General features: G+C 47.9%; 1 protein-coding gene across 3 annotated transcripts in view; it reads left to right on the top strand.

Moving 5' to 3' along the window:
• The window catches only part of ITSN1 (intersectin 1), a 96,123-nt gene that overhangs the window by 23,764 nt on the left and 54,849 nt on the right, over window positions 1-17,510 (top strand). For 2 of the 3 annotated variants that reach the window (XM_014255622.2, XM_088052200.1), the window contains exons 2-9: window positions 1,931-1,990; window positions 3,112-3,204; window positions 3,856-3,919; window positions 10,333-10,493; window positions 12,057-12,233; window positions 12,787-12,880; window positions 14,979-15,079; window positions 15,728-15,791. In XM_014255622.2, the coding sequence (XP_014111097.2) occupies window positions 1,963-1,990; window positions 3,112-3,204; window positions 3,856-3,919; window positions 10,333-10,493; window positions 12,057-12,233; window positions 12,787-12,880; window positions 14,979-15,079; window positions 15,728-15,791 (782 nt within the window). In that variant the 5' untranslated portion in view covers window positions 1,931-1,962. The remainder of the gene's footprint in view (window positions 1-1,930; window positions 1,991-3,111; window positions 3,205-3,855; window positions 3,920-10,332; window positions 10,494-12,056; window positions 12,234-12,786; window positions 12,881-14,978; window positions 15,080-15,727; window positions 15,792-17,510) is intronic. The other variant, XM_088052202.1, reaches the window with a different exon arrangement.

Genomic DNA, 17,510 nt, shown 5'->3' with positions numbered 1-17,510 from the left:
CCCTCAGTTTGCTTCCCTGTCCACAGTTGTCTCTTGTTTGGGTTTCAGCCTCTCACATTTAAGCACAGTTCTTTGCTCCTTCTCTCTATTCCCTCATCGTTATTTCATCTGGCTTTGGGTTTTTCTCTCTTCTTTTCTTTTTTTTTTACCTCTGGAAGTTCTTTGGAATAGTTTCTGCTTTCCTTGGCATCCAGCATGGGGCTGGTGTTCAGAGTTCCCACTCCCTCTCCTTTTCCTCCTGTGTTCAAGGCAAAGGGGAGTCAGTTCCTTTGGAATCCTGGCAGTCTGTGGAGGAGGCTCTTCCCTGGAGGTCTCAGCTCTGGAAATGCTCTGCTGCTTCCCCTTGTGCTAAAAAGAACAGATAATATGGAAACTGCCTGGGCTGTGAGAGGGGGACTTCTGCTTTGGGGCTTTCTTCTTTTTTTTATTTATTTATTTTAAAGTTTAGTTTTGTTTTAGTTTTCTATTTGTTTGGTTTGTTTTTACTTTTTCCTCCTTTTTTCCTTCCTCCTTTTTCCTCCCCTCCTCTTTTTTTTTTCCTTTTATTTTTTCCTCAGGGTTTCCTTGCAGTCATAAAACCCAGCAGCATCTCTGAGCTCTTTCCCACAGCAGAGTACAATAAGAAAACACAAGCAAAGATAAAAGTGCTGATCTTTCAGCTCTTCAGGAATGCTTTTGGGAGCACAGGGAGCTCAGTCTGAACACTTGGATCTCTGCACCTGGAATTTGAAACTTTTGGAGTAATGTAATGTTCCAGGATTGCGTGTGCACGGAGCAGCATCAGCTGCCTTCCCTGGCCTCGGGCACAAGGCTTTGGAGTCGTGTCCTTGGCCAAATCATGAGGAAAAAGAGTCAGGATTGTGTCCATCATTCCCTAAATTCCAACTGCTGGGGAGCCTGGCTGGCAAAAGCGCCAGGGGTTTGTGCAGGGACATCTGGGGAGGGGATACAGAGGAGGTTCCCAAGTTGGAAGCCAGAAGAGAATGTGGGAAGTGTGAAAGGGGGATGGGGAGGGGAGCAAACAGGAATTCAGACAAAAGGAAATTGTTGGTGCAAGTGAATGCCTTTTCTTAGGGATATTGATAAATTTCTGCTGCTGTTCAAGCAGCCTAAATTATTCTCCCGATTCTGTTCCCCTTTGCCTTTCTGCTGTTGCCTGGAAGACACAAGTGGAATCTGGCAGGACAAGAGGCCCTTGCTCATTGTTGTGCGGCTCCGGTGCTGCTCATTGTCCCTTGGCTCAGGCAGCTCATGTCAGCCTTTGTGTGCAGCAAGAAAAATGTTTTTCCTTTTCTGTGTCCAGATGAAATTTGGGGCCTGTGTGGTTGCTTTGTTTGCAGAGCCAGAGGTGCTCTCCTGGGGGCTCCCCCCACTCCCACAGCACCTTGGTGCTCCTCAAACCTGCGGCCAAAGCAGTCTGGACATGAAGCTCCATCTTTATCTTGTGTGTGGTTTAAAACAAAGGCACCCTGAGCAAGGGCATTTTGTGTCAGGAATAAAAACCAGATCACTGATGTTGGGTTTCAACAGTTAGAAATGGAGCCAATTTCCCTCCTAAGCAGGAGCAGGGGTTGTGACACTCAGGAAAGTCATGGAGCAGCATCCTTGGGATCTGAGCTCTGCCCTCACTCCATCTCTGGCTATTTATAAAGAAATACTTTTTTATAAATAAAGGCTGGCTTTGAGGCTGTTCTTAAAGCAGAATTGAAATGTAGCAGTTTGCTGGTAGGAAGATGCCCTCATAGATGCACAGGGAGGTACAAAAATGAGACACTGAGTTTTGGAAGTCCCAGTTGGTGTGGGAAGTATTGATACAATCCTGCTTCTTCACTGCCTTTTTTTTTTTTTTTTTTCCCTGTAGTAGTTAATCATACAGAAAATATGTGGAAAATGGAACATACTATGTTGAATATCTATTTTTTTTTTCCAGGCATCTATTAACAAGCTAAAAGTGACAGAACCATGGCTCAGTTTCCAACACCTTTTGGGGGTAAGTGATTTCTGGTGTGTTCTGAACTGCTCCTTGTGCAAAATCTTGGTATAAACACATTCCTTTCTGAGAGTTTTCCTTAGGGAAGTGTTTGTGATGGCTTTGCAGACACCTCCCAGCCAACAGCACAGAGCCCTGTGTGCTGTACTGATCCCATCCAGCCCCACTCTGTCCCTGCAGGGCACATCCAGGCCACTCAGGCAGTGGGGCACCACCTCATCCTGCTCCACTTGGACTGGAGAAATGCAGATGCTTTTTCCTTTCATGGTTCCTGGACTTACTGGTTGCTCAAAGGTCCAGCAGATGCCTTTGGGTGGCATCACTTCCAGTTTTTTCCCTTGTTGTCCTGTCACCCACATTTAGATTAGAGCAAAGGGAACACATTTTTTAGCTCTTCATTTACAGCAGAAGTTGCAGCATCTGGAGATGCAGTGAAAAATCCAGGATGGGCCCTGGCAGTGCAGTAGGGACAGGATTTTTGCTGTTCACATGAAATCACAGAATCCCACACAATCCCAGAGTGGTTTGGATTGGGATGCTCATCCCATCCCACCCCTGCCATTGGGACACCTTCCACTGTCCCAGGCTGCTCCAAGCCCCAATGTCCTTGGACACTTCCAGGGATCCAGGAGCAGCCCCAGCTGTCCTGCCCACCCTGCCAGGGAACAGTTCCTCCTGAATAACTCCCCCAGATTTCCCCTCTTTGAGTCTGAACCCAGCCCTGCTTGTCCTGTCACTCAGTTCCTGATGAACAGTCCCTCTTCCTTGTAGGGCCCTGCAGATCCTGGGAATCCATCTGGGAGTTGAGTTTTGCAGCTGATCTGCAGAAGGATTACAAAGAGAAATCTCAGTGCTGAGACAGAGAAACTGCTCTGGTTGTACTTAAAAGTTGTATCTGTTCCGAGCATTTCTGTGGGCAGGGTCAGATGGAATATGGGCAGGAAGATTTGCAGGTAAAAAGGAGCTGGAATTCCAGCTGGGTGTGCTCTGGGGGGCAAATGACCTTCCACCCTTGGGTTGTTTGCAGAGGCCCAGAATGCTGTGAGATTATTACAGTTAGAAAGAAAAGAGGGTGTTTTTTAGGTAGTGTTAATGTCATTTCTCCCTTTCTTTTGAACCAGGCAACCTGGATATCTGGGCTATTACTGTGGAGGAGAGAGCGAAGCATGATCAACAGTTCCATAGTCTGAAACCAACTGCTGGATTTATCACTGGTAAACAAATAGTTCCCACTTCTAATTTTGTTTAGTTAAATCTTAACTAGTGAGCCTAAATGTGTGCAGAGTTGCCTGCCAGACATATGGTCATAATAATTAGAAAATTCAAACAGGTGTTTCTTATTTTATATCACATTGTTCAAATGTTTTGCCACATCAGCCCCAACTTTTCTGTTATTTTCTGATGTTTTCTCTTCCCTATCCTGCTGTGGAAGGGAGTGATGGGTTCTTTGTGCCTGGGGCCAGCCCACCACACTAATACTGTGATGAATAAAAGGTCTGATTTAATAAAGGTGTGTCAGTTTAACTGAAATCAGGTTTAGAAATTCAGTTTGTACAGCACTGACATCAGCTTGGTTGACCTCTTGGAAAGATCTAAATGCAGAACTGATTGAAGCAGTGGGAAGCAAAGCTCCAAATCAAGGAATTGCACTGATCCTAATAAATTTTCATCAAAATTTGGTCTCAAAGGCAATAGGATTCCTGTTACTCTGTTCTCTTACACTGAATTTTCTTAGTACTTTGTAAATGATCATCACTCATGGAATGGGTTGGGCTTCTGTTGCAGGTATTTTTACCTCCTGATTCCCTATTCCCTCTGCCAGCTGTTTGGAGCTGGAGCTGAAGCCTCTCCTGTTTATTTTACAGGTGATCAAGCCAGGAACTTTTTTTTCCAATCTGGGTTACCTCAGCCAGTGCTAGCACAGATATGGTGAGTGTGGGGTGGGGCTGGGGCCAGCCCAGCTCGGGGGGGGTGTGTGTGAGATGCACACACACTGCTGGCAGTGCTGGGCTGGCTGAGCCTGTGCCCCAGGGCACTGCAGGGGCAGCTGGGCAGCCTGGAGCCCTGGCCTGGCCTCACTGGGGTGAGGGACAAGTGCTGGGTCCTGCCCTGGGGTCACCACAACCCCATGGAACAGTCCAGCCTCGGGGCAGAGGGGCTGGGAGATGCCCCAGGTGTCCCAGGTGGGCAGGAGGCCCTGGGTGTCCCAAATGGCAGTTTGAAACCCTCATCTCAGATTGCTAAATGCTTTCAGCTCTGTTAAAACTGCACTAATACAATTGCTAAGCACAGTAACTAGTTATAAATCTGCTAATGGGAGAGCCTAGGCAAGACCTGGAATATTTGTTACAAAAATGAAGATTGACATAGACTATTTCCAATGGAGCTGGAGTCAAAGCTTGAAACTGGAAATTTTTGTCGCTCCATGGTGAGTTCAACCAGATCCAAATCTGGTGCCTTTTACACAGCACAGACATTCCTACACTGCCAGATTTTCCTGAGGAATTAAGGTGTTTCTGCTCCAAATTCTTTGACCCCTGCCAGACCTGGACCTGTGTGTGGAGGGCCAGGAGCCAGGGAATGGCTGCCAGTGGCAGAGGGCAGGGCTGGATCTTGGGATCTTGGGCAGGAATTGTTCCCTGGCAGGGTGGGCAGGGGCTGGGATGGAATTGCCAGAGCAGCTGGGGCTGCCCCTGGATCCCTGGCAGTGCCCAAGGCCAGGCTGGGCATTGGGAGCAGCTGGGACAGTGGGAGGTGTCCCTGCCATGGCAGGGGTGGCACTGGAGGGGCTCTGAGGTCCCTCCCAGCCCAAACCATTCCATGATTCTCTGATTATTCATGGTTTGCGTTAATAATATTACTACCAACACAGATTTTGGTGCTAGACAGAATTAAAACTGGTTTTCATTCTAAAATGGTAAAACAGCAGAGGGATGGAGAACTTTGGAGAAATGTGCTCCCTTTTCCTCTGTGAACCATTTGAGAAGGGAGTTTATTGCCATTACAAAAACTTTCTGGTGCAGTAAGGGCTGTTAAAGGCAGAATTTTGCTCTGACAGGAGAAAGAGAAGAATTATTTTATTGCTTTGGAAACCTGCATGCCCAGATCTACATGGCTTTTAAATAAAGAGCTTATTTTCTTTTCTAATTATCTTCATCTTACAAATATCAAAGCTGATCTGGTTGTCTTTTTTTGATTGATTTGCTGAAGCCTCAGTGAGTGTTCAAATGTCCCTTTGGAACTTCTCTTGCCTCTAAATTAAACAAGGAAAGAAGTTTTGTCTTAAACAAGACATTCTTTTTCCAAAAATGTTCCATAGGCATTGGCTTTAAATAGGTGTTAACAGAACCAAACAGTTGTAAATAGTCTGACTAAGGATCTCTTCCCCTCTGAATTATTCAGTTTTCCAGGCTCTTGAGAGGAAGGGAATCATTCCACTCCCTCTGGAGTTGTCATAGAGACAAGACCTGCACATTTTTGTTAATGAAGCTGAACTAAAACTTATTCAAGCTGCCTTTAGGAATCATAAAGCAGCTCATGGACTTTCTCTGTGTCTCTCTTCTTTTTTCAATCATCTGAATTAAGAGGAGTAAATATTTAATATAGATATAGATCCTTGAGTACTTTTGAGGGGGAAGTTCTGGAGTAATGAGCTCAAAATGTGTGAGAGATGGGAGCTGCAGAAAAGGGCTCTACCATCAGTGTTTGCTCCTGGAATAGCTGGGTTGGGGTTTTGTAGGTGGTGTTTGATTGTTACTGGGAGAGAAGGGGAGGTACAGGAGTCTTCAGGGAAGGAAGGTTGTAATTCTGAGGTGAAGCAATTTGTAAAACTCTGGAATTAATTCTCTGATATGAGAAATCCCAGGATAGTTTGGGTTGGGAAGGACCTCAGAGCCCCTCCAGTGGCAGCCCTGCCATGGCAGGGACACCTCCCACTGTCCCAGGTGCTCCAGCCCCAGTGTCCAGCCTGGCCTGGGACACTGCCAGGGATGGGAGTCCATAAGGAAGTGTCTGGATGTCTGTGTGTGGTGTTTTGGAAGTGTTTTCCTATTCTTGATCATTCTACTGATCTTAGCTACAGTTGATTGTAATCATTGAGAAAAGCCTGGCCTGTGTTTCCTAAAGGATCCTTCCCAGCTGGAGGGACACAAGGAATAAATCTGATCAATCCCTCATTTCTGGGCCCAGAAAACTTCCCCAGAATTCAGAGTCTTTCCATGCAGCAGCTCCCTGGTTTTTATTAGCATTGAGAATTCCTGTGTCCCTTGTACTCCTCATTTAAGGAAAGAATCTCTGGGACCTCAATGAGCAAAGGAGTGGAGTATTATGGTCTGCCAGGACAGCTTCTGTGCTGTTCTACCCTTCACCAGCTCCAGACTCCTCCAGGCTGCTGATCAATTAAGAAGCCTCTAATTGGGCTTTGAGCTGGGCCTGCAGTGGCTTGGGAGATAACTGTGCTTAAGCAGAATAATCTGCTTTTCTTTAGAGCCCTAGGAATGGGGCCTCAAAAAGCATCTCCTGTGTGCCTGGCCCCTTGGAATGAAAGGAGAACTGAGCTAATCAATGCCAGGTGTTCTCCAGGACTTGGAGTTCCTTATTTTAGCAGGACAGAGTCGCTGGGTGACTTCCCTGTTCCTGACATCTGCTTCCCTCCCAGCCTTCCCAACTCTGTGGGCAAAGTGGGGGTAATTCTGTGGCTTCCTGCTCAGGCATCCGTGTAAGGATGCTAACAGTGAAGCAGGGAGCACGGTGCCTGTGGAATAGCAGGCCACATAACTTTCTCAGTCTTGCCTGAGAAAGTGGCTTGGGAAATCATAAAGAGGAATTAAAACAATCCACAGAGATAGAGAACAGCCTTGCAGGTGCTGTTTGTCTGTTCCTTGTTTTCTTGCAAGAGAAGGTTGAGGGGTGGTGTACCCCACTGACCAATGATGGTGATGTGTTAGTTTACTGACCAATAAGAGTTTTACTTTTCTATACTTTCATGTATTGGTCTATTAAAAAAATCAGAAGCAGTAAACTAGGAGAGATTCTTCAGTTTGACTCCACAAGAGAGTCTGTGTTGTTCTTCTCACCATTCCCAATAGAGCGACATCTGGCCTTATGATTTCCCAGGCCACTTTCTCAGGCAGGACCGAGAGAGTTATGTGTCCTGCTCTTCCACAAGCACTGCTTCACAGTTAGCATCCATATCCATGTGTGAGACCTGAGTGCTGCTCACTGCTCCTGCCTGAGCCTGTTCCATCTGGGGCTGTGCATCCAGCAGCTGAATCAGTCCAGACCTGGGACCTGCACGGTGATCTTTGCTTTAACACAGGGCTGCTTTCATGGAGAGATGGTTTGTGTGCTAATTACAGCAGATTTGATGGGAAAGCTGCCTGTGTTCTGTTTTTCTGCACCTCATAAATGCAAAAGTCATCAAGCTGGCTCTTCATTCTGCACAAAAGATGAGAGAAAGGAGGAGGAAAAGCTCCATGGGGAAAGATTTGTCAGCACCTGAGCCCTGGGGTGGTGCTGAGCCCACTGCAGCTCTTGTCATTAGATACAAACACAGGCCTGGCCTACAGAATATAATATTTAATCAGTGTTTAATCCATTTACTCTGCCCTGGTTCCGGCCAGACCACAAATGAAACAAATGCAAGGGCACCACATTATCCCAATTTCATTAGGAACAGAAATGAGTGGAATTAGGTGGTGTTTGCTGGCAGGCCCTCCCTGCAGTTCAGGTGCTGCTTATTCCAGAGCAGCACAGTAAAATCCAGCAGCCTGACACCAACTTCTGCAACTAGAAATGGAAATGTGCCCTATTTCTGCAGGAGGAGTTTGTCAGACAAAAGCTGCTTTTACTTTGCGCTCTGTAAAACTGGAGAAATTCTGGGGGCTGCAGAGAACTCTACACTGATATTTGTGCTGGTAATTTCAATAATGAAGCTGTTGGTGTAGAGTAAAGGAGTTCACAGAAGGTCAGATGTTGAATGAAAAGCTACAGCTGCTGATGTGAATTGGAGTTCAATGAGAGCAATGACACTGGTGCACATCAGAGTTTCTGACTGCTGGGCAATGAATGTTTTCCCATGTGGGATGCAAAGATTTGCTGTGTCCCAGCAGGAAATGGTGCCTGGAGAGTCGAGGTTCCTGCAGGGTGATCTTTACTCTTCCTGCATTTCCCTGGCCAGGGATAGAACCCACTGAGGGTCTGTCTGTGCTTATTAAAATAAAGGTTTATGTCTTATAAATCAAAGTGTTTGCAGGTGTAGAAGCCACTGGTAAGACTATTATGGGATAGCCTGGTGGAGCTGGGGGTGCTCAGCTGGAGAGGAGAAGCTCCAGGGAGAGCTCAGAGCCCCTTGCAGGGCCTGAAGGGGCTCCAGGAGAGCTGGAGAGGGACTGGGGCCAAGGGCTGCAGGGCCAGGAGCCAGGGAATGGCTTCAGAGTAGGATTTGATGGGATCTTGGGCAGGAATTGTTCCCTGGCAGGGTGGGCAGGGGCTGGGATGGAATTGCCAGAGCAGCTGGGGCTGCCCCTGGATCCCTGGCAGTGCCCAAGGCCAGGCTGGACATTGGGAGCAGCTGGGACAGTGGGAGGTGGCCCTGCCATGGCAGGGCTGGGAATGAAATGAGCTCTGAGGTCCCTCCCAGCCCAGTCTGAGATTTTGGGATTCAGCCTCTTTCAGGCACAGGTGCAGCACAGGATTTTTAGGGATATCAGTGTCTAAGTCTCAGTGTCCTCTCCAGACTTTCTTTAAATGCTGCTCCCAGATTTTAATTCATTTTATTGAGCTCTATAACATCAGAACTTGCTGGATTAAGGCAGCTGCACTACTGAAAATCCTTTCTTAGGAGTACTGGAGAGGTTTGGAGTGTCTGTGATGTTGCTGGGGATCTAAACCTGTGCAGGTCCCTGCTGGGAGCTGCCTCTCCATGGGGGTTTTCAAGTTTTGGGTTGTTCTTTTTTGGAGTGGGAGGATTTCTGTTTAGCCACTGCCTTTCTCTGGCTGTCTCCTCGTGTATCAGTTATAAATAGCTGTCAATTCACTGGGGTACTTTTGGGATAACTTTGCACCTAGTTGCAGAAAAACTGTCTTTGAGAGGAATTTGATCAGAAATTAAGCTCTGCTTCAACCACACTGCCCAGGGCCACACCCATGACATAGAAATAAATGCATGAACTTTAAAATCTGTATTATTCCAGCATTGAAATCTGTATTTAATTCTTCAGTCAAATGCAAAGAAATAAGCATGGTCTTTGAAAGTAAGTTTACAGCTAGTTCTGTTATTGATGTGCATTTACTCAGGGGTTTTTGGTGTGCAGTGGCAGGAACTGACACTCTTCTTCCTGCTTCTCTCCCCCCAGGCTCCCACCCCTATTCCCTGCTGAGCTGGGTTTTCTTAACTAGCAAGGGGAGGAACAAAAAGCAGACTGTTTAAGTCAGACTCCTTTCCCTGAAAGCCTATTCAAGGCCTAGGCTCAATGTTTCATCTTGAGTGCTATTGTTTAATTGAAAACACATTTGCACACTCACAGATGGAGCTGTGCTGAGGGGAGTCACAGATTTAAAGAATGTTTTATTTTAAGTGGAACTAAAGTACAGATTTGCAGACTCAGTGGTTTGCTTCTCTGTGCTGCTGTTTGAGGACTCTGTGCTTTCATTGGTGTGATTTTGCAAAGTTCTTGTACAGCTACATTTGTTCTGCATGCTTTGTTGCAATTCCTCCAAGAGTTGAAAAACAACTTGAAAATTATTTGTTAATCATCCCAGGAAAGAAATCAAGGAGCTCTTAAGTTTAGGTCTTATTTTTAGCCTAGCATAGTTTTGGGTGGAAATTACTGAGAATCCCAGAATTCCCTGGTGCTGGAAAAGCCCTCGCAGCCCATGGAGTCCCAGCTGTGCCCGATGCCCACCTTGTCCCCAGCCCAGAGCCCTGAGTGCCACGTCCAGCCCTTCCTTGGGCACCTCCAGGGATGGGCACTGCAAAGCTCCCTGGGCAGCCCCTGCCAAGGCCTGAGCTCCCTTTCCATGGGCAAATTCCTGCTGCTGTCCACCCTGAGCCTCCCCTGGCCCAGCCTGAGGCCGTTCCCTCTCCTCCTGTCCCTGTTCCCTGGCAGCAGAGCCCGACCCCCCCGGCTGTCCCCTCCTGCCAGGGACTTGTGCAGAGCCACAAGGGCCCCCTGAGCCTCCTTTGCTCCAGGCTGAGCCCCTTTCCCAGCTCCTTCAGCCCCTCCTGGGGCTCCAGACCCTTCATCAGCCTTGACTATCTATACTCACGTGAGCCTGCTCCTGGGGCAGGGCCTGAAGTTGCTGGTTGCAGAATGTAACTGTGAAAACACTGTGTTTTGCAGGGCTCTAGCTGACATGAACAATGATGGGAGGATGGATCCCTTGGAGTTTTCCATAGCTATGAAACTCATCAAGCTGAAGCTCCAGGGGTATCAGCTCCCGGCCACGCTGCCGCCCGTCATGAAGCAGCCACCCCTCGCCCTGCCCGGTGCCCCAGGATTTGGTAAGATCCCTGTTTTCCTCCATCTTCCTCATTGTTCCCTGGGACTGAAGCAATTCCACTGTCCTTTTGCAGTTTCTCCAAGAAAACTTTAGGGAAAAGTGCTTCTAGAAGCACATGGACTCAAACACAGATGTTGCCAGCGCACTGAGACAAATTGCACTGGGCTTTTACCTGAGCTGAGCTCCTGTTTGCTTCAGGTTTGCACTGCTCCAAACAAAACATGGCTCAGGTAGTGGGCTAGTGCATTCCAAAGGGCTGGAGTTGTGATTTAAACTGTTGGCATTACTGGGTCTCCAGCTTTGGCAGGATCTACTCTGCTGTTCTTTACAATCCCTGCACCTTCTGCTCTGGTAGGAGGTGAACAGCTGCTGGGGTGAGGTATTGCCAAAGTCACCATCATTTCTAGGAAAAGAGTAGGGAAGATGAGATGGGGAAAGGTAAATAACTAAATAAAGCTGAACCTCTGACTCCTATCATGAGAGGTTCTTTCCCTTTCTGCTTTAGTCTTTGCTGTACTCAGGGTTGTTGTGCCTGGGAATCATGGAGTGGTTTGGGTCAGAAGGGACCCTAAAACCTGTCCTGATCCATCCCTGCCATGGCAGGAACACCTCCCACTGTCCCTGCCCCACTGTCCAGCCTGGCCTTGGGCACTGCCAGGGATCCAGGGACAGCCCCAGCTGCTCTGGCAATTCCATCCCAGCCCCTGCCCACCCTGCCAGGGAACAATTCCTGCCCAAGATCCATCTAAATGTCCAGAGAAAAGGGAACAGTGCCTTTGATAAACTGCTTGCAGCAGTGTGGTTTGATCCACTGCAACCCCCACATGTTTCACAGTCAGAAATAAAATTCTTTGGAAGAAAACAGTGAAACTGGGCACAGCAAATACAGGGTTAAGTGAGAAAAGGCAAAATGAAATGAACTCACACAAACCCCAGCCAAATGGGTGATTCTCATTCCCTGTAGACTGATGTGAGCTGTTTGCACACCCCTTGTTCCTCCCCTGGCACCACTGGCCCTCCTTAACCTCCCTGGTTCCCTGAGCTCTGCTTCCCCTCATTCCTCTGCTCTCCCCATTAGCTTTGCCCTGTCTCATCCCAACTAAAGGCTGGAACATTGATCCTGCAGCTCCTGGGTCAGCCTGGGGATCAAATCCTGCAGCTCCTGGGGGATCAAATCCTGCAGCTCCTGGGAGATCAAATCCTGCAGCTCCTGGGGGATCAAATCCTGCAGCTCCTGGGGGATCAAATCCTGCAGCTCCTGGGGGATCAAATCCTGCAGCTCCTGGGGGATCGAATCCTGCAGCTCCTGTCTCAGCCTGGGGCTTCACTCCTCCCTGGGCCTGCCAGTGCTGCTCCTCACTCCCTCCAAGGCCCACAGTTCCTTTGTTTGCAGGTGCTGCAGGACAGTTTGGGGCAGTGCTGTGGGGCTGTCCCTGTGCCCTGTGTCCCGTTCCTGTCCCTGCTGTGCTGGGAGGGCTGTCCCAGGGCTCGGGAGCTGCCGCTGGAGCTGTCGGTGCCCCTGCGGGCGCGCATCAGAACCAACCTGTGCTTTTCTCGCCCGTAGGTCTCGGGAGCATTGCCAACATGCCATCCCTCTCCACTGTGGCCCCAGTGCCCATGGCATCCATCCCAGTCGTGGGGATGTCCCCCCCACTGGTGTCCTCTGTCCCCGCCGCCGTCCCTCCCCTGGCTAACGGAGCTCCTGCTGTCATCCAGCCCCTGCCTGCTTTCGCTCACCCCGGTACGCTGCTCTCACTCTCTGTCTCCTGCTCCTAACAGCTCCCCTGCATTTCCTTGGGACACATGGAATTAGCCACTCCGAGTGATGCCTTTGGGGAAGGACTGTGTTTTGCTTTAGCCCACTTGGCACACTTGGAGAAGAGCTAAAGGAAGGAATGTGGACGTGGCCTCCCGCAGGAGTCCCTCGTGGTGAGAAGATAAAACAGCACTTGGAGAAATGAACTTGCCAGGAAACTGTTGCGTGGAAATTGGGCCTCTCCTGTCTCTTTATAGCTACTGAAGTACTGCTGTTTTTTAGGGTGACTTTAATACTGAGCTACATACGGTTTCTAACATGTACCAAAATGTAATTTGGCATCAACAGGGTTTCCACAAAGCTGTGGAAGTAAAAAGATACGAGGGAAGTGCCCTTGTGTTTCCCCCTGTCCTGCTGGACTCCGTTATCTTTATATTGTTAAAAGAGTTCCCATCAGACCCACAGTGCTTATACTTGATGTAGGAGCTGAATGAATGTCATGGGAATAGCAATAAATCCCTGTTTTCTCTCTTCCCAGCCACTTTGCCAAAGAGTTCTTCCTTCAGCCGCTCCGGGCCGGGAGCTCAGCTCAATGCAAAGCTGCAAAAGGCACAATCCTTCGACGTGGCCAGGTGGGGCTGGGGCAGGGAGGGGCAGCCAGGGGGGGTTGGGTCCCCAGGGCTGGGAAAACTTCCCTTTCCCAAGGTGGTTGTCTGAAATAATAGTTCTGGCAGAAATCAGTTCCTGCAGAGGTACCACTTCAGCATTCCGTGGGGTGCTGTGGCTTTACAGGGAATGCTCCAGGAGCAGGGAATCATGGAAATAAAATAATAACTACTAACAGCTCTGACATCTTCACTTGATTTTTGGAACAGCATTTGCTTCTATAAACAAAACCTGCATCGTGCACAGACTCCTCTGCTACTGGGAAAACAAGACAAGTAATACATTATTTAAAATTAGCAACTCCAGGGTAATAGCCGAAAGCAAAATATTTAATCGGTCTCCTATTTTAAATGTACTCCACATCACTGTTTCTTCTATATTCTTAAAGTTCTGTGTGAAAAGTCACTTAAAAGGCTTTCAGATTATTCCAAGGCCTAGAAAAATGCGTGGTTGGGCAGAAAGGGTTTTAAGAAATGGTTGTAACAAAATAGAACTTCCTTAGAGGAGATGAGAGAGGGATTTCCCAAAGTCCTTGTAAATCATCTGTCTCACAGATCTATGGCAGGTTTTTTATGCCACAGGTTTTTTGCAAGAGGAAAATGGGTTGGGACACAATTAAATGATCTGGTTTTATTTTCATTTCCTTCTGCAGGCTTGTTTATTGCCCTGCTATTAGATAAGTGACACTATTCAGTATTGGCAAATAATTAAAAGTCTTTCAAAGCAATTCATTTTCTCTCTGAAATCTAAACCAGCCAGGAACAGAATAGGGATGTTCTGATATAATTTGTATGTAACACAAAAGTTAAAATGTATGGAACCCCCAAATCCAGCAAAACTGAGGAGGAATTCCTATGAGTAAAAATTAAATATTTAACATTTTTTCTTATTTTCATTATTGAAAATAAGATTATTATAAGATATTATCCAGCTTGTTTTTGCTTTGCTCCCATGTAGGGTATTATTAAAGCTCAAGAGTTTGGAAATCAAAAATAGAAATAAAGATACTGGTTTGTGTCTTGTCATGTGAGAGTGGTTTATAAGGTCAAAAAAAGGACAAAGTTTGAATGTGCCTAAAGGCAGAAAAACTCTGCTCATTGTTTTTTAGAATTAAGACTTCTCAGCCATCAAGCCTGGGAAATTAGAGCTGCAAATCAGCTCAGCCTGCAATGGGAGTGAACTAAAACTGGGAATATTACATTCCTCACTCGTTCCCTTATGAGAAACTCTACGTAAATATGTGGCTTTTTCACACCTTTTTTTTTTGCATTTCCAGTATATTTTACATTTCTTTTCCTTCATCAGCTCTATTTAGCTAAGAGAAACAGTTAAAGACAGGGTAAAATGTTATTCTGCATTTCCTGTTACATGTTTAGGTAAGAGCTTGTAGCTCCTCTGAACAATTTAGGTTCTTTCATTCTCTGCCAGTAAAGAAAAAAGCAAAACTCTTAGGAAAAAAATTATCTTCCAATAAGACTGAATTGTGATAAATGTTTGCAAACAAGAGGTCAAACCTGTGGTGGTTTCAGGAATAGCTGGGAATATTAGATCATGGAATCTTGGAATAGTTTGGGGTGGGAGGGACCTCAAAGCCCACCCAGTGCCGCCCCTGCCATGGCAGGGACACCTCCCACTGTCCCAGGAGCTCCCAATGTCCAGCCTGGCCTTGGGCACTGCCAGGGATCCAGGGGCAGCCCCAGCTGCTCTGGGACACCTCAGTACCTTCCCACCCTCACAGCAAAACTGGGGAAAAGAACATTTTCAGGCATAAAACTTGATCTCAGTGCAGCACTTCAGCCTCTCGTGAGGGGGCTGAGGGCCTGGCACAGGGTGCCCAGAGCAGCTGGGGCTGTCCCTGGATCCCTGGCAGTGCCCAAGGCCAGGCTGGACATTGGGAGCTCCTGGGACAGTGGGAGGTGGCCCTGCCATGGCAGGGGGGCACTGGGTGGGCTCTGAGCTCCCTTCAGCCCAAACCCTACTGTGATTTATGACTCTGTGATTGTTGCCATTGCCTTCCTGAGATGGAATTTCCAATTCTCCCTGTTCTCCCTGCTGTCCTTGCAGCTCTCCTGCCGTGGCAGAGTGGGCTGTGCCTCAGTCCTCACGGCTCAAGTACCGGCAGCTCTTCAACAGCCACGACAAAACCATGAGTGGACACTTGACAGGTACTGGCACAGCTTCTGTTGTCTCCTTGTTTCCAGCTGTAAGAGCCAATTTCATGCCACTGGGGGTGTTGTTCACATAGAAGAGACTCATCAGTGTTTTCCTGTTTGAATCTCCCAGGTGCTTAATGGTCTTGTTTAGAAGCAAATATTCATTGCAGCTGGGATCATTTTATCACCACCTCTCCTTTATTTTCTGCAAAGTTGACCCTGGGAAATGTTTCTGGAAAAGGGTCCAGTGAGCTCTGTGAAAACTCATGCTGCCATTTCCAGTGCTTGGTTCAGCCTCTGTTGGGAGCAGTGTCCAGCTCCAGGAAGAGACTAGTCTGGCTTGATTTTAACAGTTCTGTGCATGGCTCTGGTTTAGAGCTTTCTTGGGTTTTAATCTGAGTGATTTGGCTGCCCCTGGATCCCTGGCAGTGCCCAAGGCCAGGCTGGACACTGGGGCTGGGAGCAGCTGGGACAGTGGGAGGTGTCCCTGCCATGGCAGGGCTGGGAATGAAATGAGCTCCGAGGTCGCTCCCAGCCCAGCCCAGTCTGGGATTCTGTGGTTGTGCAGAAGTGAAGTGTTTTTTCTTGGTTATTTGGGGGAGCCAAGTTCCTGCTGGTCACATTTCTTGCTAATTTTGTTAATATTTGTTTCCCTTTTAGGTCCCCAAGCAAGAACGATTCTTATGCAGTCAAGTTTACCCCAGGCTCAGCTGGCTACAATATGGTAAAATAAATGTTTCCATTTCCAACAAAACACAAATTCTTCTGAAACCTCTGCACTGGAGTCCCTGGGGTTTTCTCCATTTTCAGTCCCACTGATAAATCACACGTTGCTCTTTGTCATGTGTAACTTTATAAACAAAACCTCCACTTCTATGCCTTTATTAATATTATTCCACAAGAGCACCAGGAGCATCTTTTGTGTGATGTTTTGGAAGTTGGGGGTCAGTGCTGGGTTTTTAGGCAGAGCAGATGTTCCTGTGCCTTCCACATCCCCTGACAGAACACCAGGGAAACATTTACCTTTGTACAGATGACAGAACAGGAATCTTCACCCAAACCACGCTTTCTGTGAGGTTCCTCTGCCTTTTCCATGGGTTTGGGAGGGCTGATTTCCCAAGGGCTGGACTTAGAGACCTTTACAACAATGGATTTTAAAAGGATTTGTCTCAGCTTCCCTTTTTCCTTCCAACTTGTTGTTTGCTGAACTTTATTATGTTTTTATTGCCCCATGGAGAGTTGTTCCTAATTAACTTCTGTCCTTTAGGAGTGTTTGCTTGAGAAGCATTGGAGCTGGCCCAGGGGCTCAGTGTGAGGATGGCAGTGGTGCAGTCACTCTGACAAGGCCATTCAGCTGCACTTGTTCTCTTTGCAAAGCACTGGGAGTTGTGTTATAAATTAAAAACCACTCTTTCCTTCTCTGTTTCCTAACAAAGGGATAAAAACAAACCAACCCAGTCCCCCAGCAGATGATTAACCAAGAAATGCACTGCTTTTGCCAGCCTTGGAGTGCTTGTGTGGGCAGGCAGCTGCCACCAGCTCGCTCCAGGAGCTGCAGACAGGACTTGCTGAGCTGGGGACATTGACAGCTGCCAATGCACTGAGATAAGGAGGGGATATTGCAGCTCTTGCTGGTCCTTTCCTGAGCCCTGCTGGGGGGCTGCTGCTGTCTGGGCTGAGGTTTGTCAGCCTGTGCTGGGGCTGAAATCCCTGACTCAGACACTCAAAGGGAGGAGCTGATGCTCAGCCTCTGGGCTGTCCTGGGAGTTCTAACCCAGGTATCTGCCAGCTGATCAGCAGTTTCTGTGCATGGCGCATTGCCAAGCTCCTGGCTTCTTCCTGTGCTCCAGCCTGAGGAGTTAATTCAGTGTCACAGGTGTGGGTCGAGTGATGGTCTCCCAAGCTTGAATCCCATCAGCAAATTCCTGTGCCTTGGGACTTCAAAAGAATTTATCATTTATTTCACTTTGATGTTCACAGTATCATGGGAGATTTTCCTGCATGATTAGAGTGCAGCATGCTGGAGAAACAAATCCTGAGCTGGAGGGACCCCCAGTGATCCCCCAGTGCCCCCCTGCCCTGCCCAGACCCCCCAACAAGCCCAGCCTGGGCATCCCTGGATGCTCCTGGAGCTCTGGCAGCCTCGGGGCCGTGCCCATTCCCTGGGGAGCCTGGGCAGTGCCAGCAGCCTCTGGGGAAAGAAGAGCCTTGCCCTAAAAGCCAACCTAAATCCCTGCTGGGCCAACTGCAGCCGCTCCCTGCTGCTGTCCCTGGCTGTTAATTTAATCCCACACCACCTTAGCAGCAGTAAAAGCATTTTGTTCCTCTGTTGGAGCTTTGCTTTGGGCCATCCAGAGACATTAGTCCATCATTTTTAATATGTGCATAAGGCCAGGGTGGGTTGGTGCTTGTCAGGACTGCAACATCAGTGGCTTTGATTTCA

Source organism: Pseudopodoces humilis, chromosome 2 (genome assembly GCF_049639895.1).
Source record: "Pseudopodoces humilis isolate 2021_Gansu_Grassland_sample_001 chromosome 2, ASM4963989v1, whole genome shotgun sequence".
NCBI lineage: Eukaryota > Metazoa > Chordata > Aves > Passeriformes > Paridae > Pseudopodoces > Pseudopodoces humilis.
Note: the sequence above shows the minus strand (reverse complement) of the source record. Positions and strands in the feature narration are given on the sequence as shown.